General features: G+C 40.2%; 1 protein-coding gene across 5 annotated transcripts in view; it reads left to right on the forward strand.

Annotated features, from left to right (window-relative positions):
* tcf12 (transcription factor 12) overlaps nucleotides 1–21,862 on the forward strand; it is a 76,530-nt gene that overhangs the window by 19,798 nt on the left and 34,870 nt on the right. For all 5 annotated transcript variants that reach the window (XM_069173632.1, XM_069173634.1, XM_069173633.1 and 2 more), the window contains exons 6-8: nucleotides 17,696–17,757; nucleotides 19,832–19,964; nucleotides 20,429–20,481. In XM_069173632.1, the coding sequence (XP_069029733.1) occupies nucleotides 17,696–17,757; nucleotides 19,832–19,964; nucleotides 20,429–20,481 (248 nt within the window). The remainder of the gene's footprint in view (nucleotides 1–17,695; nucleotides 17,758–19,831; nucleotides 19,965–20,428; nucleotides 20,482–21,862) is intronic.

Here is a 21,862-nt window from a genome sequence, read left to right on the forward strand (position 1 = left end):
GCCCTTAATGACATTAAAACAGAAATATACAGTTTCTCTGAAAAGGCTTTGTTTTATTTCAGTCTCAGACAAGACGTGTGTGGAAGCTGAAGATTTGGGGTTTTGAATGCCGGGGACCCACTGAGTGCTTAATGATGACACTGCTCTCCCCGAGAGGCTGGGTCCCCATTTAGGGGTAGACTATGGATCAGCTGGTCTGGGCCTCACGTGCATCTTAGCCCTGCCCTCTGGTTCTACAATCCTCTTACTAACGCCCACGCCAACCTCCTACATACTGCCCGACAGGTGGCAGCCACATTGTTCATGTGCATCACAAACAAACTTTTTCAGACTGAGCCATGTGAGTCTGTGTGACTCAACCAGTCCTCACATGGTTTGGGCCCACAGGCAACACTCAGGCAGGCTACAGACACATCATTCAAAGAGATTTGAAGCACAGTGGGATTCTTATGGCCTGACAGACAGTATTGATCACACAGATCTTCTTAATAATTTATGGCCGTAGTTGGAAAGCTGTTATTATTAGATTTCTCAGCACAAGATATATTGTCATTGACAGAAAATAGCAGAGAAAGGTGTGTGAGAGTATGCAGCTTTTTTATTGAAGTTACTTTCTTTGTAATGCTTCACTTAAAGTCTTCTGCAGGTCCTGTGGTGGAGGGTTGGCTCTCATTCACTTGTTCTAATTGTTTAGACTCAGGGGTTGCCAACAGTTCATAGCCCTGACAAAGAATGGTTACGTATAATTACCTGCTGAGATTTTTTTCTTGTGGTGTCAGCTCGATATTGGGAAGTCAGTGGGGGAGGCTGATTTCAGGCAATCTGGGCAATTACCACAGGCAATGAGCTACAACTGAAGAAGCTGCACTCGACTCTTTTATTCAAGTCGAGTTTATGAGTCTACATTACTTAGTGTTTGCCTTTTTGTCATTATTTACCTAATGGACTGATGTTATTTTTCCCTGAAGCCTTTTGATTCTCTGCCCTGACCTCAGATGATGCTTTAACGTTACTATGCAAATTAGAAGGACAGAGCTGATGAAGCCATTCACAGCTGCTATTAGTCACAGTTTGTGGCCCTTTATTGGAAACAATAGTAGAGACAATGGACCTCATTCACTAACAGTGCATACGCACAAATCTATGCTTGAACCGTGCATACGAACATTTGACGCACAAATCTGGAATTCGTCAATATTTTCTTTCCAAAATATTAACGAATCCCAGGATGACTTTAGACCATGCGTACGAACAAATGATGACTGCCTGGTTGTCTTATAAATAAAATGCACTGACCAAATGTATTAAATAGGCTAACTATTAAATTGATGCCATTTAATCCGTATCAATTATTCTCTTAATTAAGATATTTACATATTCACAGATAATTGCAAATATCCTATTAATTCTGAAATAAATTACCTGTGGCTACTCTTGCTTGATGTCATCACTTTCTCGGATATATTGCACTTATGTTGGATATTAATATAATGTCAATAATTGCTGCCAATGTCTCATCCTGGTCCGTCAGATCAGGTGCTTCTTGTCCTCCACCTGTTTTTTTCTTTTGGTCTGTGATGCGTTTCTTTGCGTCAACTTTAATATAAAACCATATTTTTAACCGTAGGCAATTTTTTCAGATTAATTTCACTACCTTCACTTTTAAGCTCATCTATTGGTCATTGTTGGGGCTAACCATTCAGCATACGATCCTGTGATATTGGCTAATACATCAGTTGTAGTGTAGGCCCATAAATACATTGTTATTATTATTTTCTTTCATACAACGTGGGATGCAATTTCAGCCCTATGGTGGAGACAGTACAGAGGTCAGCTGTGATTTTAAAACTGGACGAGCTGAAAACACTTTTTCGTACAGAGGAATGACAGGTGTCATCAGAAAGGATAAGTTCTGCTGTTTATTTTGATATCCAGTATGTTGTGAAGCGATAGGGACTTTGGGACTTATTCAATTAAGAGTAGCGGGGTGGAGATGGATGTAGTGCCACATGCAGACTGTAACGACGACACAACTTCAACCACAATTATTTTTTTTTAACCATAGTTACTCTTGAGGAAACACTTTTGAAACATGTGCCTCTTCTGTCTTCCATCTCAGAAACTATTGTTTCAATTTCCGCTGTTGTAGAATTTTTCTTTTTAATTTTTGTTGCCACCTCTGTTAACTTCTCTTCACTCACTTCACCGCTTTCTTCATGAAGCTCCAGACAAACCGGTGTCCTTATATGGAGAAACGGGGGCGTGTCAGTATGCTAATTGAAGAGTGCGGACACTTGCCTGTCAATTTAGAAGGATTGTGATTCACTAACATACGCAAGGTGGTGAGAACAAAATTGGCCGGTACGCACGTGTCATGAATCCCTCGGATATTTTGCGTGCGCTCTCACTTTGTGCGCAAAGTAAGAACATTTCTACACACATATTAGTGAATGAGGCTCAATGTTGTACAGGGACATCAAAAGAAAAAAGAAGAATTATTTGTCCATTTGTCTGATATTTCTTTCAGGCTAAATACTCTATATGTTAATATCTAAAAACATACACTTTCATCACCGGCTTGCTCCATCTTGTACTTCAAACTTCTCTCTACTCAATTAAAATAGTGTGATTCGCTTTTGTGTTTAGGTTGGCCTGGGTAGAAACACAAGCACAATGATTGGACTGTGCGAAACATAAAGACATCATAGTTGTAGCTACAAATTTATCAAGATGAAGAAAAGCCACAAACAAATTGTGCAACATTTCCTGGGTTTATCTTGGTATTGCTTACTCTAACATTTCTCACTGCTCCCTGCTTTGTATCAGTTCTTTCCCACCATGTGCCTGAGGGCGTGATATCACAAATGCTGAGTTGTAGTTTTCACACTCACGTTCCTCTGGAGTGCTTCATGTATATTACTCATACAGCTTTAGCCCGGCAAAAAACTAATCAGCTTAATGCTGTCATCAACAACACGCGCACAGCCGCATGCACAAGGCTCCCAGTCTGGCAACATACACAGGTGACCTTAACGTGACCACCAGACTGTGATTGCTCAGTTGTGCGGCTGCTACATGTTGTCTCATCCACTGCTGTATGTCAGAGACAGAGGAGACAATCTCTTTATTACCCTCCTCAAAGACTCCACATATTAGTTGAGCCGATCATAAAAAAATAGTAATTATGGACTTCTTTGTCATTTTTATATAAACACTGCAACATGTAAGTTTCTATTTCAGAGTTGGTTTTTTTCTGTTAATTATTTAAAGATGCTGTAAAGTAGAAATGAAAATGAGTTTTAAGTTCATCACACCACAGAAGTATGGGTTGTTAACTACCCATCCAAATTTGAATGAAAAAGAAAAAACAGACAAGTATGTTAAATTAGAGTTTGAAATGGTGAGAAAATCATCAGTCTTTTCTGCTCTGAGACTGTGGGGGGGTGTCCTGAAGGAGCTGAAGCTCCGCCCACTCGCTGGAAGGTGTTCAGTGTTCTGTAGGACAGTCCTGTGGCTGCAGTTCTTTTCCCCACTAAGTGGTCCGTCTGACATCCAACTTCTCAGTGACTTTATGGATGTCCCACTAGCACTCTGTCTCTCTGGTGGATGGATCAGCCTGCTTTGGGAAAACACAATAGAATCAGAATTTATTTGTCCAATGAGTGAAACATACAGATGCAATCAAATCCAGCTTGTCCCCCTGATCTGTAACACAGGATTAAAACTGGACACCAGAGACAGCAGACAGTGAGTCTCCAACTACTTCTAATGACCTGCATTACAATAGTGGAGATAATAAGAGAGGAGGAGTTGATTTAGTTCTGTAACGACTGCAACATGAACAATGCTGCATTACATCACATCAATTCATTATATCACGTCAATGAACCTGCTCAGGTCAAGCCGAAAGTCTTTCTCTTCCACTGATGTCCCTCCGCCTCCTCCTCCACCTGCTCTCTGCAGCCTCCCGCACATGTAGTTGGGCTCGTTTATCCGGACCGGTACCGGTACATGTAACCAAGAGGGTCGGTGATTGTAACGTTACACCGGAGTACAAAAACAACAACCCTCATGAATTGGGAGGACTAGCTCTCCTCTGGTCCATGTCCATGCAGCAGACGGTGGACGGTGTGACCGGGAGATGGAGGATTTCTTTTTGACAGCCACTTATTAAAATGTTTCATTGTTGTGTGTTTGTTCCTGTGAACAAACAATAAACTGAGGCGACAGAAATGTTTTGGGATCTGCACTGAGTCCCTCATTGAACTTGCTCCAATTATCAATCAATCAATCAATCAATCATTAAATCAATCAATCAGAATGTATTTGTATAGCACATTTTAAAACACAACAAAGGTTGCCCAAAGTGCTGCACATATACACCATCAGTCCTCTGTCATGCCAACAGTGAAGCATCCTGAGACCATTCATGTGTGGGGTTGCTTCTCAGCCAAGGGAGTGGGCTCACTCAAAATTTTGCCTAAGGACACAGCCATGAATAAAGAACGGTATCAAAACATCCTCCGAGAGCAACTTCTCCCAACCATCCGAGAACAGTTTGGTGACGAACAATGCCTTTCCCAGCATGATGGAGCACCTTACCAGAAGGCAAAAGTGATAACTAAGTGGCTCGGTGAACAAAACATCGACATTTTGAGTCCATGGTCAGGAAACTCCCCGGACCTTAATCCCGGTGGTCAATCCTCAAGAGGCGGGTGGACAAACAAAAACCCACAAATTCTGACAAACTCCAAGCATTGATTATGCAAGAATGGGCTGCCATCAGTCAGGATGTGGCCCAGAAGTTAATTGACAGCATGCCAGGGCGAATTGCAGAGGTCTTGAAAATGAAGGGGCAACACTGCAAATATTGACTCTTTGCATAAGCTTAATGTAATTGTCAATAAAAAGCCTTTGACACTTATGAAATGCTTGTAATTATCTTTCAGTATACCATTGTAACATAGGACAAAAAGATCTAAAAACACTGAAGCAGCAAACTTTGTGAAAACCAATACTTGTGTCATTCTCAAAACTATTGACCAAGGCTGTACACAGTCGTACCTTCAAAAAGACTGGATTAATAAAATAAGTAACATTAAAATCAAGACAAACTAGCACAAATCACACAAAAGTGCCAAGTTAAGATCAAAGCGGATAGGCCAGTGAAAATAAATAGGTTTTTAAACGGCTTTTAAACATTGGTAAGGCGGATGACAACCTAATATGAAGGGGAAGGTTGTTCCAGAGTTTAGCAGCAGCAACAGAAAAGGCGCGGTCGGCCCGGTCGGCATTTTCGTTCAAGGAACAACTAAAAACTGTTGGTCGAGAGACCTGAGTGAGCGAGATGGGGTATCGGGCTGCAGCAGGTCGGACAGATAGACTGGGGCGGATCCATTTAGACACTTAAAAACAAACATTACAATTTTAAATTCAATTCTGTACTGGACTGGTAGCCAATGAAGGGATTTTAAGATCGGTGAAATTTATTAATGCCTGCGTGTACCAGTTAAAAGTCTCGCTGCAGAGTTCTGCACCAACTGAAGGCGTGATAAAAGATTTGTTCCAGCATACAAAGAATCACAATAGTCCAGTCTAGAGGAGATAAAAGCATGAATAACTTTCTCCAGGTCTTTCGAGGAGAGAAAGGACTTGACCTTAGCTAAAGCTCTCAGATGAAAGAAACTGGCTTTGACAACGGATTTAATCTGGAGATCTAATTTAAAAGATGAGTCCAAAATCACACCCAGATTCTTAACATGGAAATTACAGTGGGTTGCCATGGGGCCAAGACACAATGAAGCACTGTCCAGTGTAACAGCTGAAAAGTGAAAGGCATAGAAGATTTTGCGAGAGCCATGTTTTGACATCAGCCAGGCAGCTCATTAATGCATTTACAGAGGCAGTTCCAGATTTGAAGGGAAGGTATATTTGAATTTAGAATATTGAATACTTATCGTATTAACTCCTTTTTTAAAGCACTTTTTAATTCGATTGATTATGAAATCCTGAAGATTTTAAAGAATTAGAGTGATTCAGCATTTGAGCTGCAAAACTAACATACTTCACAGGATGTTAAACCTCAGCTCAATTTCAAGAAAGAAATGTAAAACCAGTTTGTCTAAAGTAATTTCTGATCTTAGTACAATCAAAAATGTGATCCACAAGATCAAATTAATAAAGTGACATTCGTGAGCCCTAAATCTTACAGGAGTCTTAGATTTTCATCTCATGCCACATTTTTTACAGTTTAAAAAATAATTTACCTCCGGTAACTTAATTGTTAAATGTTTGCTTACTGCTTTCATAGTAGTCCTTTATTATTGTTAAACTCGGGCAATATTAATGTTTGTAAAAACAGAGTCCATTTAAACTTGTGTGAATTGCAGTATGTGACATTATGTTGTTTTTAGTTGTAACCTGATCTATAAAAACCTCTGATCATTATTACTGGCTTGCATTGGCATCTTGTCATAATAAGGAAATCATACAATATGTATCTGTCTGTGTACTTGAGGGTATTCATAGCTGTAATACATGTTGGTATAGGAAATAATAATAATCATAGTGAGCTTGTACCAAAGATCTGCACCATGTTAGTGTTGGTGATGCTGCAGTGAAAATGATCTATTTCACTGGTCCTCCCACCTGTTTACACAAAACTTATTTATTTTCATTGTTTTGTTTCTCTTAAACCTGTAGAAGCCAAACATAGAGTTGTTTCAGCGACATTGTATCTTTAAGGTACAAAAAAACTGCCATTCTTCACTGGTTGGTCTTTTGCGTTGAGGAAGAATCTATTTCTTCCAGCCTTTTTTTTTTTTTCATGTCTAATTGTTCCTCAAGGCTTTTCACGAAGTGTCAAATCCCACATCACACACTGGCATCCCCAGTGTGTTTTTACTGGGGCAGGTGTCATGTGCTAATGCTCCGTCCCACGGGAGACCCTCCTCAGATCCGGGCTGTGATTGTGGCCAGGTGCTGTTCAGGTGCGCGCTCAGTCTGCAGTACAGTGTGGGTCACAGGTGCTGCCAATGCTGCTCCCTCTTCCCACTTTGCCGTTCATAACACACACACACACACACACACACACACACACACACACCCGTGGTTATGGTGAGGCAGAGATCGGAGAAGGGAAAATGAGGACATGTGTGCAGTACAGTTTAGTGGATGTAGCCGGTCATTATGCAGAGCTGCAGGGTGTGCTTATCTATTACTGCGGTCAGTGGAGCATGAAGAGCTGCAGACGAGCTGAAAAGGGTGTAAATCCCCTCCTCCCCCCACCGCCCCTGCGCCCCCCCCCACACACACACACACCACCACCATCACCACCCCCATGCTTCTCACAGCACCATCTTGGCCCTGCCCGGCCCGGCCCCTGCCTTCCTTCTTCAGACCATGGCCCCCAGCATGCGACTGGCAAGGCTGCCCAGCTGCAGAAGATCAGCTGTAGATCAGCAGGCCTCGAAGGGCTGTCTCTCCAGAGAGGATAGAAGAGCGGTGGTGTGGCCAAGGTTGTATGACATAACAAGTTTCTAGGAAGCAGCTATAATGGTCAGAGCACCACATTTATATTCATAATCAGTGTTCAAGTGTTTCAGTCACCTCACTGCCTTTTTTGGAGAGAATACTTGTTATGCATGTTGCATTCGCAAGGCGAAGATCAGCCAGTTTATTAGGCCTCAAGATACTCGTGCATGATATTCACACATATGTCTGCAGATGTTTTCACAACAAAAAAAGGGAAATTCTGTCTTCTAAAGATCTTCTCTGCTGGACAGTGGTTAAAAGAAGTTTTGATAAACCCAAATTCTGTCAGAGACTCATTGTGCTTGTTTGCTTCTCTATCTCACATCCCCCCCCACACACACACATCCCCCTCCGCTTCGTTCTCTCATTTCTCTCTCGCCTCATGTTGCCTGCAGCTGATGCCAAGAAAAATGTTAGAGATTATTTAATACAAGCATATTACAAAAAGAGAAATGATTCATTCAGAAGAATTACTGTTAGCAGAACAATTAAAGTCTCCTGATTTCAGCGTTTGATGTTGCCTTATTGACAGCATTAATTGTTTTATTTATTTAAAGTGTGCAGCTTCAGAATATACCCAAATGAAAAAACAGTGACCATTGACTCTTCAAATTTTGGGTTCCAAATCTTCTTTTCAGAAAACCAGACTAGTCAATAGACCGTTCAACCATTTTTGTCTGTATGTTACTCATTTTTCACATGATCTCTATACATAGCAAATGCGTTGTTTAAGATTAAAATATTATACAGTGTCATCATTGACTTTAGTTCCTCTGGAATTTACAGATGTTGTCTTTAGGTCATTAAGACTGAGCTCCAGTTGTTTTCAGGCCAGCCTAAATGAGTAGCTCTGTGTCCATAATCTAACCTGACAATATGGGTTACTGTACATGCCTGTTGCTTACATCCACGGCTGATCCCAATTCAAATACTTTTTTTCAAAGAAAAATCTGTTAGCCTTAATGCAAAAGACTAAAAAACATTGTAATGCAAACATTATCGTTGAAAAATCGAATCAACTGAAGGCATTGACGATATGCAACAAAAACAACAAATAAAACATTTCAGTAAACATTAAGAATTGATATTCTTAATTGGTCTGATTGCATTTTTTACAAAGGGGATGAACTTGAGGATTGATTTTGGTAAAATCCCCCACAGTAAAAAACAACAACTCATGAATCCAATTTGGGCCCAGATGGATTACACGTTCGTTCTTAGATCCTGCTTCTTTTCTTTGTTTTGACATGAATGCATGAAATTGAACCCTGATTTCTGCCCTTCAGTCTCTTGAACAAAGACAGGTCCGTTTTAGGTTGACTTTGTAAAGTTTCTCTCTGCTAAAGCAACTTAATTTGTCAGCACATCAGAGGTTGAGTCCTTGTTAAGATGAGCCACAGAAAGCCTGGCCCACAGTTGCTGGTTGATTTTCTTGGCAAACACTCCTCTAACTCCCGCCTCCATTTTTTTTTTCACGGTCACAACTGCTTGCCCAGGCGTCCTGTGTGCATGCTGGGTGTGCTGGCAAACAAAACACTTGATAATGTTACACTCCCCTCTTGTTGGACTATAGTTGATTGTGATTGGATAATAAAATGCAAACATTTGTTTCGCCTTTACTCCCACTTGACAATGGCTGACATTTTCTGCGCTGGCACAGCCCCGAGAGTGTGAAGTGTGGGAAGTGTAGAGAAAAGCATGGCTCTGTGAGACTTTTTCTTAACTGCTAGAAATACGGGGGTGGGAAGGTACTTTTTTTTTTTTTTTTTTTTTTTTTTTGGTCAAAATCAACAAAACTCTTTCAAATGGCTGCTGCAGTTTTTGCCCACATACAATGGCATCCCCACAGAGAGTACTCATCAAACGATTTATCCCCTTCAGGCTGTTTTGGTGTTTTATGGTGTTTTATTTAGTGCAGGCTTGTGTTCTTAAACTGCAGACTGTTTTGGGTTTGCAGGGTTTTTTCTGTGTAAGGAAACATGCCCACAGTGGTTGGAGCTGGACCAGCATTCCTAACCCATGTGTGTATCTTTCCTTGTCCTTCACCTCTCCTCTGCACTCTGTTGTTTCGCTGTTCAACAGTTGTTTGGCACCGAACACTAAACATCAACACATACTTTGATGTTACACACTGACTTGATTTCCAATAGCCAACTGGAGGACATTTCTTCAGCTTGTTAAACGTGCTCTTGTTTCCCCAGACAGCACTCTCTCAACCTGACAGGGATGAAAGCAGCGAGATCACATGTGAATGTGGGATTCAGGGGAGCATGTTATTGTCCCTACTAAAGCAGCCTCCATTACAGTGTTGGTGTTTACATGGTGGGAGACGTTATTGGGGAGCTCATCCCCTTTCTCCTCTGAGAGAATGGATGTGTGATTATGAAGTCATCAGCTATGAACCACAGAGGCTACGGAGAAGCACCCCTCCTCATGGGTCCTCAGGGTGCCATTGATTGGTGACCATGTGTTTGTGCCTGATAGACTGTGAAATGGTGTGTTGCTGCACGGCTGTGTCACACCTGCGTCCCACCAAGGTGATTGATTGGTTTGGTCATGTGGAATGTTCCCATCTGGTCTGCAGTAATGCATTTTTTTCCTCATTTGTGAATAACAAGCACTGGCTGGAGAATAGTTGGGCTCGGAAAAAGGCAAAGGCCAAGCGAAAACATTTTCCCTTGTCCTGCTCCCCCTTTTTCCTTTTTACCGTGTTAGAAAAAATTCAAATAGACCAAGCCATGGCACTTGATTATCCTGGGAGGGATAAATACAATCAGGGAATCCACATCCCGTTGCTCACACAGAGATGGAGAAAATAAACTGTTCAGCTTGTGCAAAGGGCAGCAGCTCCTGATTCTGAAAATCATACTTCAGAGCTAACGAATGTGCAGTAAAATGGGGGATATCTTTGATCTTGCTGATTTAGACACCTTCTCTTGATTAGTGATCTTTTGGAACTCCATATAAAAGCAGTGCAGTTTTTCTCCTGAGACTAATGTGTTATTTCGATTCTCATTCCTGCATTCTTCCCAGTTTGATTTCTCTTAATCCTTGTCCCTCGCCTTTAATTGATCTATTCATTCCACCTAATGGCTAATTACACATCAGGCTGCATGAGCAGATGCATTTATCATCATACTATGTAATAATCAGTGACATTTCAACAAAGAAAAAAATTAATATGCAAATATGAACTCATTAACATTTGCTCTTGCTGTTTTGAATAATGTCAGTGCTGACAAGGCTGTATGCAGAAATTAACGTTGAGCTCAGGGCGAGGGAGACACGTTTCTTAAGTGTTTTGTGGCTCTATCATCTTCCTCTGTCCTACTGTTGTTCCTAATGCTTTACTATAGACGGTGTTCTGCCAGCCAGGGAGGAAGCTGATTTTGTACACTACCTCCCTTCTCTGTTTCCTCATCCATGATGACCTCACCTCTAATCCAGACAGCTTTCATTTATTGTAAAAAAAAAACAAAAAAACGCATCAAACAGCTTTGACAGGATGGATGTACACAAACTCTTAAGAGAAGGAAACAAAGGGAGGAATGTTAAATGTGGTGAAAAGTGAGCGAGTTAGTGAGTGTACATCTGATGTGTCACTGTGCCGTCTCTGGTTGCCAGAGGAATGCATTAGTAACCATGGAGCCTGTCTAATTTTACTTTCAAGGCACCCAGACAGGCCAAAACCTGAGTTTTATATAGGAGAGAGTATCCTATTGACAGTTTATTATTTAATCATCTCACAGTCCGGTCCCTGTATCAAACTCCTTTCCATGCAATCCAACAGAAAGAAGTAACATAAAGCTGTATAACAATATTTAGGTCGTGAGTTTAAATGCTAAGAAGTTAATCAGAGTGTTTATTTTTGCCATGAAGAAGGGATCTAATAACTTTATAGAGATAATGTTGGTAAGGTGCCATGGAAGTCAGTATATGGAAACATAGCACGGACACCAACAGCAAACACATGTTGGCTCAAACAGAAAAAAGAAAAAAAAGTGAGCTGGCGCGTGATAAGTCCATTTGGTTTCTACATTAACAGCATTTCCTCATCCTGTATTATGTGTTTGTTTTCATGGTGTTGGCTCTCCTCGGAGCAGGGAAAATGGACTTGTTCTCTGAATGGAAAAAAAAGAGGCCCGTGGAATGTATCTGAGAGGCGGTGAAGCACACTCACTAATTGGCTGTTTTTGTGGCAAGGGTTTTGAATTGATCCCTGGAGACGCTGAGGTCACTACCTCTCACATTATCAAAATAAGGGGCTCGACACAGTGCCACGCTATGCTGTACTGCGGTTGTGTGATCGATAAGGAGGCACACTGTGAATGACTGGCCAACTTGCCTTTTCTTTCAGCAGGATTTCCACACTCAAAGATGTTGATTCAACATCACTGCTCCAAGTATTTCAGGCTGAAGTGAACTCAAAAATTAGTCACAATTTTCACTCTTTTAAACACAAGCTAGTTTAAGTATGGATTCAAAGTCCAAATTTGATTGAAGATATCTCTCCAACTTAGTTACTTTATTTGTAATCAATAATTGTATAATTTGTTGAATTCAGCAGTCAAAACACGAAAGTGTTTTTTGACAACCAATATGGACTTGCCTACCGAGATATGCAGACAGTTTTTTAACAATTGCTAATCAATTGTTGCTTTTTAAATCGTAAATTCTTTGTTATGCATTTTTGTAAATTATTATCATTTGTAGAATTACAACTAATGTGTATACTTGACAAAAATAAGTCTCAAAATGAATCTCAGTATGCTCCTATCAAAACCAAAGTGTGTTGGTTGCATAATGCTTAAAAAAGATGACTATGATGCAAAATGTTCCTCTCAACGGTGATCAATCATGTGGTCTGACATCATTGGTACTTTATACTGTAGTTTCTGCAGAATAAAGCGAGTGGAAAGCAATTTGAAGCAGTTCAAGAAGCAAGCTTGTTTCTGTAAGGTTTCTGGTTTAAAGTTATGCAATAGTGAAAAACATCTGGTTGAGGAAAGTGAAAGAGAAAGAGTTGAATCTGTAGAGGTCTCTGTGTGGAGTGTGTAACAACCAGCAGTAAAAATAGGACAGTATTGAATGTAATGCAGGATGAGAACAGCAGGTTTCTTAATTAGGAAATAAGGAAATTAAAGACCTGGAGGTGCTCACCCCAACCAACCAGAACACCCAGGCAGACACCATGAACCTAAAGAATCCCTGACATAAATAGGCACTACCTTCACTGCAATCAGAGAACTTGCTAAAAGTTCATGTATAAGTGAAACATTTCTAAAATGTAGTCAGCAGAATGAACAGAAACAAACCACCTCTGATGAAAGACACATGGCAGCAGCCTAGAGTCTGGAAAAACAGCAAAAGACTGAAAGCATGAGGCAAACAATTGCTGGATCTGGCCGAAGAACATTTGAACTCCAAATGTAATACAAAGTGCTATATTTAGCAGAAACTGGGCACAGATAACACCATCCCTGCTGCGAAGCACCACGCTCGGACAATAGGACCGTGGGGAGCCAAATCATTTGCCAGATACAGGCAAATTATTAAGGTTACCCTGCTTCCTGGTGACAAAGACATTACAGTAGCAATGATAATTTATGTACTGTGAAAAAATTTGACCTCAGGCGTCTTAAACTTGAATCAACACCGGAGTGGCTTTGCTATAAAGTCCCTGCACTTCACAACTTTAGCAGTGCTTTTAAATCTTTGGACACTGGCTGCTCACAGATGCAGCCTTTCCAGCTTCAGCGAGCCTTTGCAAATCTGCCAGTGAGATACAGAGCCGTATGTAAATATGAGAAGCTGATACACAACATTTTTTTCCCTTTGAAATATTTGCACCTTTCTTATTTTTCTTTCTGGTGTTTTACCGGCAGCACGATCTGTTGAGTATAGATTGTCATCTGCAGTGAAATGCGTCACAATTATAGCTACACCTTCACACCTCTGAGTGATATGCTAATGAGCAGCTTCACCAAATATTGTCATCAGAATTGATGGAATTTTTTCCTCATGAGATTGATTTTTCTTTGCATTGGGGATATAGTGAGTGATGGCAGTCTGCATACTTACATTTCTATTATTGATGGTGATTGCAGTAATTAAGCCACTTTACTCATGTTGATTTTTGCATTTTATATTGCTTGCTGATGTTTTGAGGCAGATAATGAATTTTGTTTCATATCAATCACTGCACTTTAGACTCATTAACAAGCCCATGACACAAAAAGAAAACACATCTTCGTCCCACGTAGAGCCGCGCAGAAGAAATGGGCGTGCTCAAGAAATAATAATAACAATATTAGTGTTGCTCTTGTTGTGAGGTTGTGATCACACAGGCCTGCTCAGAGGAGAGGAAACAAAACACGCCTAATAAAAAGCCTGCAACACATGAAACAGATAAATCCTGTTTTTATTTGTTTCTGCTTTCCTCACAGTAGGAAGGGTCTTTGATTTATAAACCAGCGTTTCAAACTGAAACACTTCAGTCAAGGAATGTACAACTTAACAACTCGTTCTGAGGTTTGTTTATTTATTGGGAAATAAACTTTAATATAGTGACCTATTTTTCCTCACAATGAACTCCACAGTATTTGTGCTTCAGATAGGAGATTGTGTCCGTGCATGATATTTTATTCAGCTAATTTAGGCTCCCGGCTTTGGAACTGGCCAACCTAGCAATATGTTCCCCTTGATATATCACTTTGTTCTACTTTACTTCAGCATCATAAATATGAAATCTACTGAAATCTGTGTGCAAATTTCTGTAGCTCTTTTTCAAGCAGGGCTGGGTTTTGGGGTTGTCGCTTCATTTTAAAGTTTAAGATGCTAAAAAACAATATAAACCGTGTTTTTGTTGCACACTTGACATCAGGAACTGACTTTAAAAGTGATGATCAGCTTTTGACAGACTGTTTAATAGCTGTTTTAGTTGCTGAGAGCAGCATTTAGATACGTGATCAGATAAAGTGGTTCGAGCTGCTGCATCTTCAGCAGGACAGTCTAAACAAGCCAATAGACCTGCTCATCCATGACCTCTGTTCATGGTAGTAAAATCCAATCCATCTCTTCCTGCTGACTGATTCATGAACGGCAGAGACGGGTCTGAATGAGGGGCTGCCATGTCTGGTGGTCACACAGGGGCTCTAGCTGGGTTTAGTTTCTCAGCAATGTGTGGCTCTGTTGCAGTGACAGTTTTGACTCCAACTTGTGGTTGTATATTTTGTATGTCTGTAGTTACAAGAGCATTTTATTTTTATGGATCCCTTGTTTGCTATAGATATTATGGTGGAGGTAATCATCTCTTACAAAGTGTATGTCACACTCAGCATATAAATATGAGTATCATGTCTGTGTGTTCAAAATTGAGCCCTGACTCAGAGAAGAAGCGCTATTTTTGACGCAGATTGCTGCAGTCGGATACTTAGGGTTTTTATGTGCTTACACTGCTTGTGTCACAGCCAATCCCAACATCTCCCAACTGCTGACGGTGTTGTTTCGCAGGCCAAATCAGCAGTCTAAACTACAATAACTAACTTCCTGTAGTTTTTAGAGCACCTGCATGCACCTGTCTCTTTCACCTAAAGCATCGCCCCAAACTCTCCCCTCACACTTGAAATACCTCTGCCTTAAAGGAACACAAATAAGAGCGAGGTGATTAACTACCACTAATTATTGTAATAGAGTGGTGTCATCTATTCTTCCATATTAAATAGACTTTAATACCTTTGGCCAGTACTTTTAATTATAGGTTTCAAAGTTCTGCACCAGTTCTGTCTAAATTCAGTTCTCTCTTAACAACCGTCGCGGTGCTCTTTTTTGGATTTAGTAAATCCAATTCTAACATCCAAAAAACATGGGTCAGTCACTTTAAAGAAAAAGAGATTATTTGATCACATTTCAAGTGTTCATGCAGAAATTTGTGCAGAGTGCAAGAGAGAAATAAAGGACATACAACAGAGGCTAGACTGATTGAGACTTCGGACATTGTATCCATAGACACTTTTTTAAATTTTTTTAATAGCTCATCACTTCCTGCACATCAGGATTTCTCACGGTTTTACGATGTTATTTGTGAACGTATCAGGTCATACTCTGTGTTTTAGAGAAGGTTTTTGTCAACCTTAAGAAACTGCTAATTTTATTTAAGCATTCTACTCAGATTATTTGTCGAGAAAATGACTGCATCTCTTTACATACAAATGCACTAATTTCTGGTGTTTAGCATATGTGATTCCTTGGTTATACTGTATATTCCTGCACGTGTTGTATGTAGTTTAGGCTACGCTGTTAATTGGGTGCTGGACCCTGCGTGTGCTAGTTTCCAGGCTCCTCAGTTTGTGTGGAGCTGTCAGGGTGAGGCTGCTTCTCTGTGTCATAGAGTAGAATGTTTTCAGAAACACATCTGTCTGCTGGTCGGGTCTGAAAGTACAACAGTGACCATCAATTATTCACGTCAGACACCGCGTGTGTGACAAAACGCATGCTGGTAATGAATATTTAACTTCTGCACTTGACCAGACCTTTCCCTCAGAAGACATTTTAGGAATGAAACGGAATTTAATTTGTGGAACTTTCCAGCTTTACATATTAGACAGAAAATAAAGAAATAAAAAAATTCTGTCAGAGATGTTTCATCATCCTGCCATGTTAGTGAACGTTGGTGGTAACCGACAACTTAATCCTATTTCCTTTTGCAAAACTGATGGCTCAGAGCTGTATCACATTGTTGTTACAGGAGAAGCCGCTTTGCCAGTTAAACCATCTCCCCTGATTTCCTCAGCTCCCTTCGTCTCCAGAGGCAGTCTGCACAGATGCAGAACAACTGTCTCCTGCAGGACTGCTCAGATAAGCACAAGTGAATTCTCTTAGACGTGCTTCTGTTCACCTGCGCTTGTGGAGGCAATGCTCAGATCAGTCATTGTGTAAGAAAAGATCCAGGCTATGCAGGTTTTAAACTCACAAAAAATATTTACCTTGTCCCCAGAGTAAACAGAATTTAGTTCCAACACTCGTGTCTGAGCTTGTAATATTTGGAAGTGTGACAAAAATAATGTACGACGCTGTTGAAGTTATTTATCATTCTCCCCGAGGAGCTCTCATTTGTTTGTTTGTTTGTTTTTCCAGGGGAGAAAAACTGCTGAGTGTGGATTTTGTGATGAGTATGATTCATGTGTGTTGTGTGCTTTAAGTTGTGTTTTTCCCCTGATGGCTGCTCGGGAGCTTTTTCTTTGAGGTGTGCACACAGGATGTGACACTGATAGAAGGACTCTAACAATTGTCACTATCAGAAATGAATTCACGGAAAACACACTTTGCATACTGAAAACTCTGAGTCATAACATTGTTTTAGAGGAGCACATGTTTTGCTTTTGGTCAGTTGAATAGTATTAGTACATTTAGTTCTTGTAACAGCACCTGAGGAAGTCTCATTTTCACGGAATGCAATGTGTTTTGATGTAGACCATACAAAGATATGGGCATTTCCATGCATACATGTTATTTATTATGTTATGTCAATATAATATATATTGTGCATCGTTTACATTTAAGTTGCCTGAAAAAAGAAACATGAACATTAATCACGTCTTATCTCAAGGTCCTTGACAGAACTCGGCACCTCGCAGCATGCTTGTGGATCTCTGCTTTAAAAGCTTTGAGTTTTTATTTGCTGTGCCACTGTGAAGACATCTGACTGACAGCAGCAGACAAGGTGTTGGAGAAATGGATTTATGACAGTAGAGATACTGGTTTAAATCACCACATTGATGTGGACAACATGTGAGGGGAGACCAAACTCCCTTCAACTTTCAGTTTGGCATTACGGTGATTGATGTAGCTGTTTAGTAACCAGCAGTCGACGGTCTGTGAACTACAAAAGCCACAGAGGCCAGTCTTTAGACTGAAAAATGTAAAAAAGGGTTTTGTAATTATCTTTGCAGAAAAAAAACCCAAAAACAGGCACAATTACACACAACTCATTGTCAGTAAAGTCAAGAACATAATGCAGTAAATGAACCATTGATCAAGCACCCAACCCTTCACTGCTGAATAAAATAACTTACTGTATAATGTTTTGGTATTACTCCAGGCGTGTGCCCAACTTTAATAAATTATAATAGTAATATTTTATGTCTTTTCTGTGTCTTTACAGGTAAATCAAACAGGGTTTCGTTTCCAGGCTATAGTAGGGATCCGGGAGCATCTGGCTGCCAGGTGGGTTTCTCATCAGATGTTCTGTTCTTGTTGTTTCAAACAGACATAAATACAGTTTTTACTTCTCCACTTTAACTTTTTAGTCCAGATAGATAGTTTGAAAAAGCATTAATTTAGTTAGACTTTCTCCAACTCGCCCTTATTTTACTGATTCCAAAAGTGAGTCTATCGCTTGAAATAGTCAATGTGCGATTGCTGTAAATTCCTCTCTTCCTGTCTAAATAAGAGCTTGTATAACTGTACCACAAATATAGCAGTCCAGCTTATGCCAGGGCTGGAAGATGATGCTCCTGTCTGAAGTCTACTTCACTGTAATGTCTTTGGCCTACTGTTAATTGTAGTTTGGGTTTTAAGCTCTTACTGTTAGTTTCTAAGGATTAACAAGATCATTTTAAAATTTGAACACCTGGACACAGATAGTTTTGCACAAAACGGGCTTCTGTTGTTAAAAAAATCTCTGGTCAAAATTTCTGATGCTGCTTTTTATATGAAAACTACTTTTAGAAATGCATTTCAGTGATTTTGACTGTCTCTCATGACACGACTCTATTTTTAACAGATGCAGTTAAAGATACAGTGAAAATGTTAGAAAGGCAGCCCTTACTAATAAAAGTATTTTTAGAAGGAATACCATTTTACACATTTTGAACTGATGTTGGAGAATGCGTGCAGATCTGCAGCTGCAGAGATCTGTGATCAATATTGGATTTCTTGTTGAAGAACACAAGATCAAGAGACTAAAAAAAATAAATCTATTTTGTTATGTCAACTGAAACAAGGTGACCGATCTCATGATCTACTCGCCATATGACAGGTAGCTATGAGGTTACTGTGTATCATGACCTACCTAGTTTCCAACATGGTGTGTTGACCTTAAAAGAGAGCCTGGCTGTGGTTTAGATTTGTTTACTCAGTTTTGTCTATCAGTTCTCAGGTGCGCTTCAAGTAAGCTCAAAAGGATTTTGTTTTAAACTACAAATATCAGAATCTTTGTGCCACAAAGTCTGATACTAAACTCTGAATTTAATATGAAGATTTTTCTCTTTCAAGATGCAAGACTTTCTGATTCTTGCATGCCTGCCTGCTTCTTCCTCTCAGTGTGGTGAAAAAGCCCTCATCAATTGATTACTGAGTAAATTAAACTAATTCAGAAGAGATAATCACATGCATCCAAATTTGCACGTCGTTCCTCCTCATACAGTCGTATAAAGGAGGCCAGGCACAGTGATGCTGCAGGGAGTCGGCATCACTGAACAAAAGCAACATCAGAAGTGTGTCTGTAGTGCCATGTGAATGTTGAGCACCAGTTACAGGTTGTCATTTTACAAAACCTGATTTGTGTTCTTTGTAGACTGTTTTCATGACCTAGATTTTAGGTAGGAGAAATAATCTTTTAGCTTATTTTATAGTACATTTCAAAATATGTTTCCACTTGTTTATTTATATTTATTAACAATTATTTCAATAAACATATATATTTTTTGAATTAGTCCAATAAAAACCAAAGCTGTATTCAAACGTCTGCGGGGACAGTCTCCGCGGTTACTGTGTCAATTCTCAGCTTGTAAAGTGGAATCCAAGAGGACAAGAGGCGAGATTTCAAGCCAGTTGTTCTCACTCACATGATCCTTGCTCTCCCGGTCTGCAGCCGATTACTCTAATTAGACCAAGCTCTTAATTGGCCTCTTGACCCAGTTTGTTGGTGCTGTAGAGGTCAGAGATATTGGTGACAGGATGACAAGATGAGCTTTCAAAGGCTAGCACAGTCTGTCCTGTCTCACAAAATAAACAGCAGTTGCAAATCACATATCAACTGATACATTCCTTTAAAACAATTTGGACATCCATTACAACAGTTTATGTTTATTTTCTGCTAATAATTTAATAAACATTTGATTATATTAAAATATGAATCGATGCAATTGAGAAAAGGTTGTTGGGGCATTACATTACTAGATGACTACGGGATTGTTATGTTTACTACAAACTAGTGGAGTAAACACTCAGTTCTGACAATGAAAGCTGACATTTTCCTTTAGTTTTAAAAAGCATTGGTGTTTGCTTTGTCTTTCAGCCTTCTCTAAAGTCAGACATCGGGTTGGCGAGTCCTAGCTCAGTGACTACTTCAAGGAAGTCAGCTGCTCCGTTCTACTCCTTCAATGTGGCCAATCCCAGAAGACGTCCCCTACAAGATCCTCCACCCATTGGTCAGTACCATCTTACTGATTTTAAGAAATGCCTTTTTCAGGGACAAATGCAGCTTAGTCAGTAATTAAATTTAACATGGTGCTCTTAATGTTGGTCAAGTTTTTGATAAAGACAGGAAAAATGCTTGAATCTTTGAAAAATATGTTTTTGCACTTTAGTCCACTGTGAGCCCAAACATCAGCAAATCTAAATACTCAAATCTATATCAGAGACATTCACTGGCCCTACTCCCTATCAGCACCAACAGGCCCTGTTAAAAGGCCACTGTCTACATACAGTGGAAAAAAGTAGGGCCGTGTTACTCTTACATGAAGTATCTGTAGTTTTGTTTTGTTGCAAATGAGAAAATCACAAATAATACCACAGTGAGTTATAGCTTTACTGTTGCCCCCTTTTTTTTTTTTTTTTTTTTTTTTTTTTTTTTTACCTTTGAATGAATATATCTGCTTTCATCTCTCCACAGATCCTCCACAAACAAAAAAGGTTCGCAAGGTCCCTCCTGGCCTGCCTTCATCTGTGAGTGGAAGATCATCTACCTCTCATATAGATAGATTTCACAGTGAGCTTACATAAACAAACACACACACACATACACACACAAAGCCGTACTGCTCACACACCCTCCCTTTCAACACTTTGCACACAAAGAGTGCTCTTGACATTGCTACCACACTTCTTGGATGAAAATTCACTTGTTTTTGTCGGCTTTGTTCAGCAGTAACACCAGTGGTGCCTGTTAGTTTACAAAGTGCCGACTTTTAATGTTTGTTGTTTACATGCTTGTTGTTTAATCTTAGCATGGAAAGGTCTCTGTGGGGTACGTCTTTCTGTGGATTTTTTGTGGCTTTGTGTGAGTGTACACGCCTGAGTGTGTGTGTGTGTGTGTGTGTGTGTGTGTGTGTGTGTGTGTGCGTGTGTGTGTGTGTGTGTGTGTGTGTGTGTGCGTGCGTGCGTGCGTGCGTGCGTGCGTGCGTGTGTATGTGTGTGTGTGCGTACACATGTGGACCTTGAGGTGATTGATTTTCAGTGCTGCCCTGTCACAGTCGAGCCTCCTCACAGGCTCTCTCGGGAGAAAGAGAGGCTGTCAGAGCGAATCCCCAGCTCTGCTCTTTTGATGTTTAATTAGTCATTACGTAGCCGAACAGGAGGACAGACAGAGATTAATAGCACAGAATATCTGAAATTTCTATTGGTAATGATCCCGGTGGAACAGAAACCATTAGGATGCAGAGAAGTGTGGAGCTCAGCTTGTATTCGCTTAGACAGGGGGTGTTGGAGTTCATTAATATGCATAAATCAGTAAGTCAGATGTTCATTGTTAAAACCCTGGTGGTTTGGTAAAGGTTTTATGAAACCTTGCCTTAAATTTTGATAACTGGTAGGACAATGTTTTTTTTTCTTCTTTTTAATAAGAACCAACTGGTTTACCAAAATCCAGCATTTTCTTTCCTTAAACAATGAAAAGGGTTTCTTTTCCTTTTTTTGGTGAGGGAGTCTGAGACTGGATTTGCCTTTCAGAGCTTTGATAATCGTCACCTCTACTGCTGTTACTCTGAAATTAAATATGGAACAGGCCACCGAACATAAAAGGCTGGCATGTGTTTTGTTTCTGGATTTGTATTTGAAAAGAAGTTTGTCAGAGGGAGAGGGAGCAGTCCCAGGCAGGAGCAGGAACGTGTGCTGCTTCCTCTTAAGTAAGTGATATATCTGAGGTCTTGTCAGACAGAGGGAGGCAAAGAATGGTTGCCTCGCGGGTTACATCTCTTTGTTGTGTAAATGGACGCTGGGCTTTTATTTGTCAGTACTTAACACATGGGCGCAGGTGCGCTTCTGTGACTCATAAGAGCACAATCAAGCAGTACAATGCTAGATGGGGAAAACAGTGAGAGCATGGGAT

This window comes from Embiotoca jacksoni, unplaced genomic scaffold (genome assembly GCF_022577435.1).
Source record: "Embiotoca jacksoni isolate LCO1_2020_lvr unplaced genomic scaffold, fEmbJac1.0.p SCAF_6, whole genome shotgun sequence".
NCBI lineage: Eukaryota > Metazoa > Chordata > Actinopteri > Embiotocidae > Embiotoca > Embiotoca jacksoni.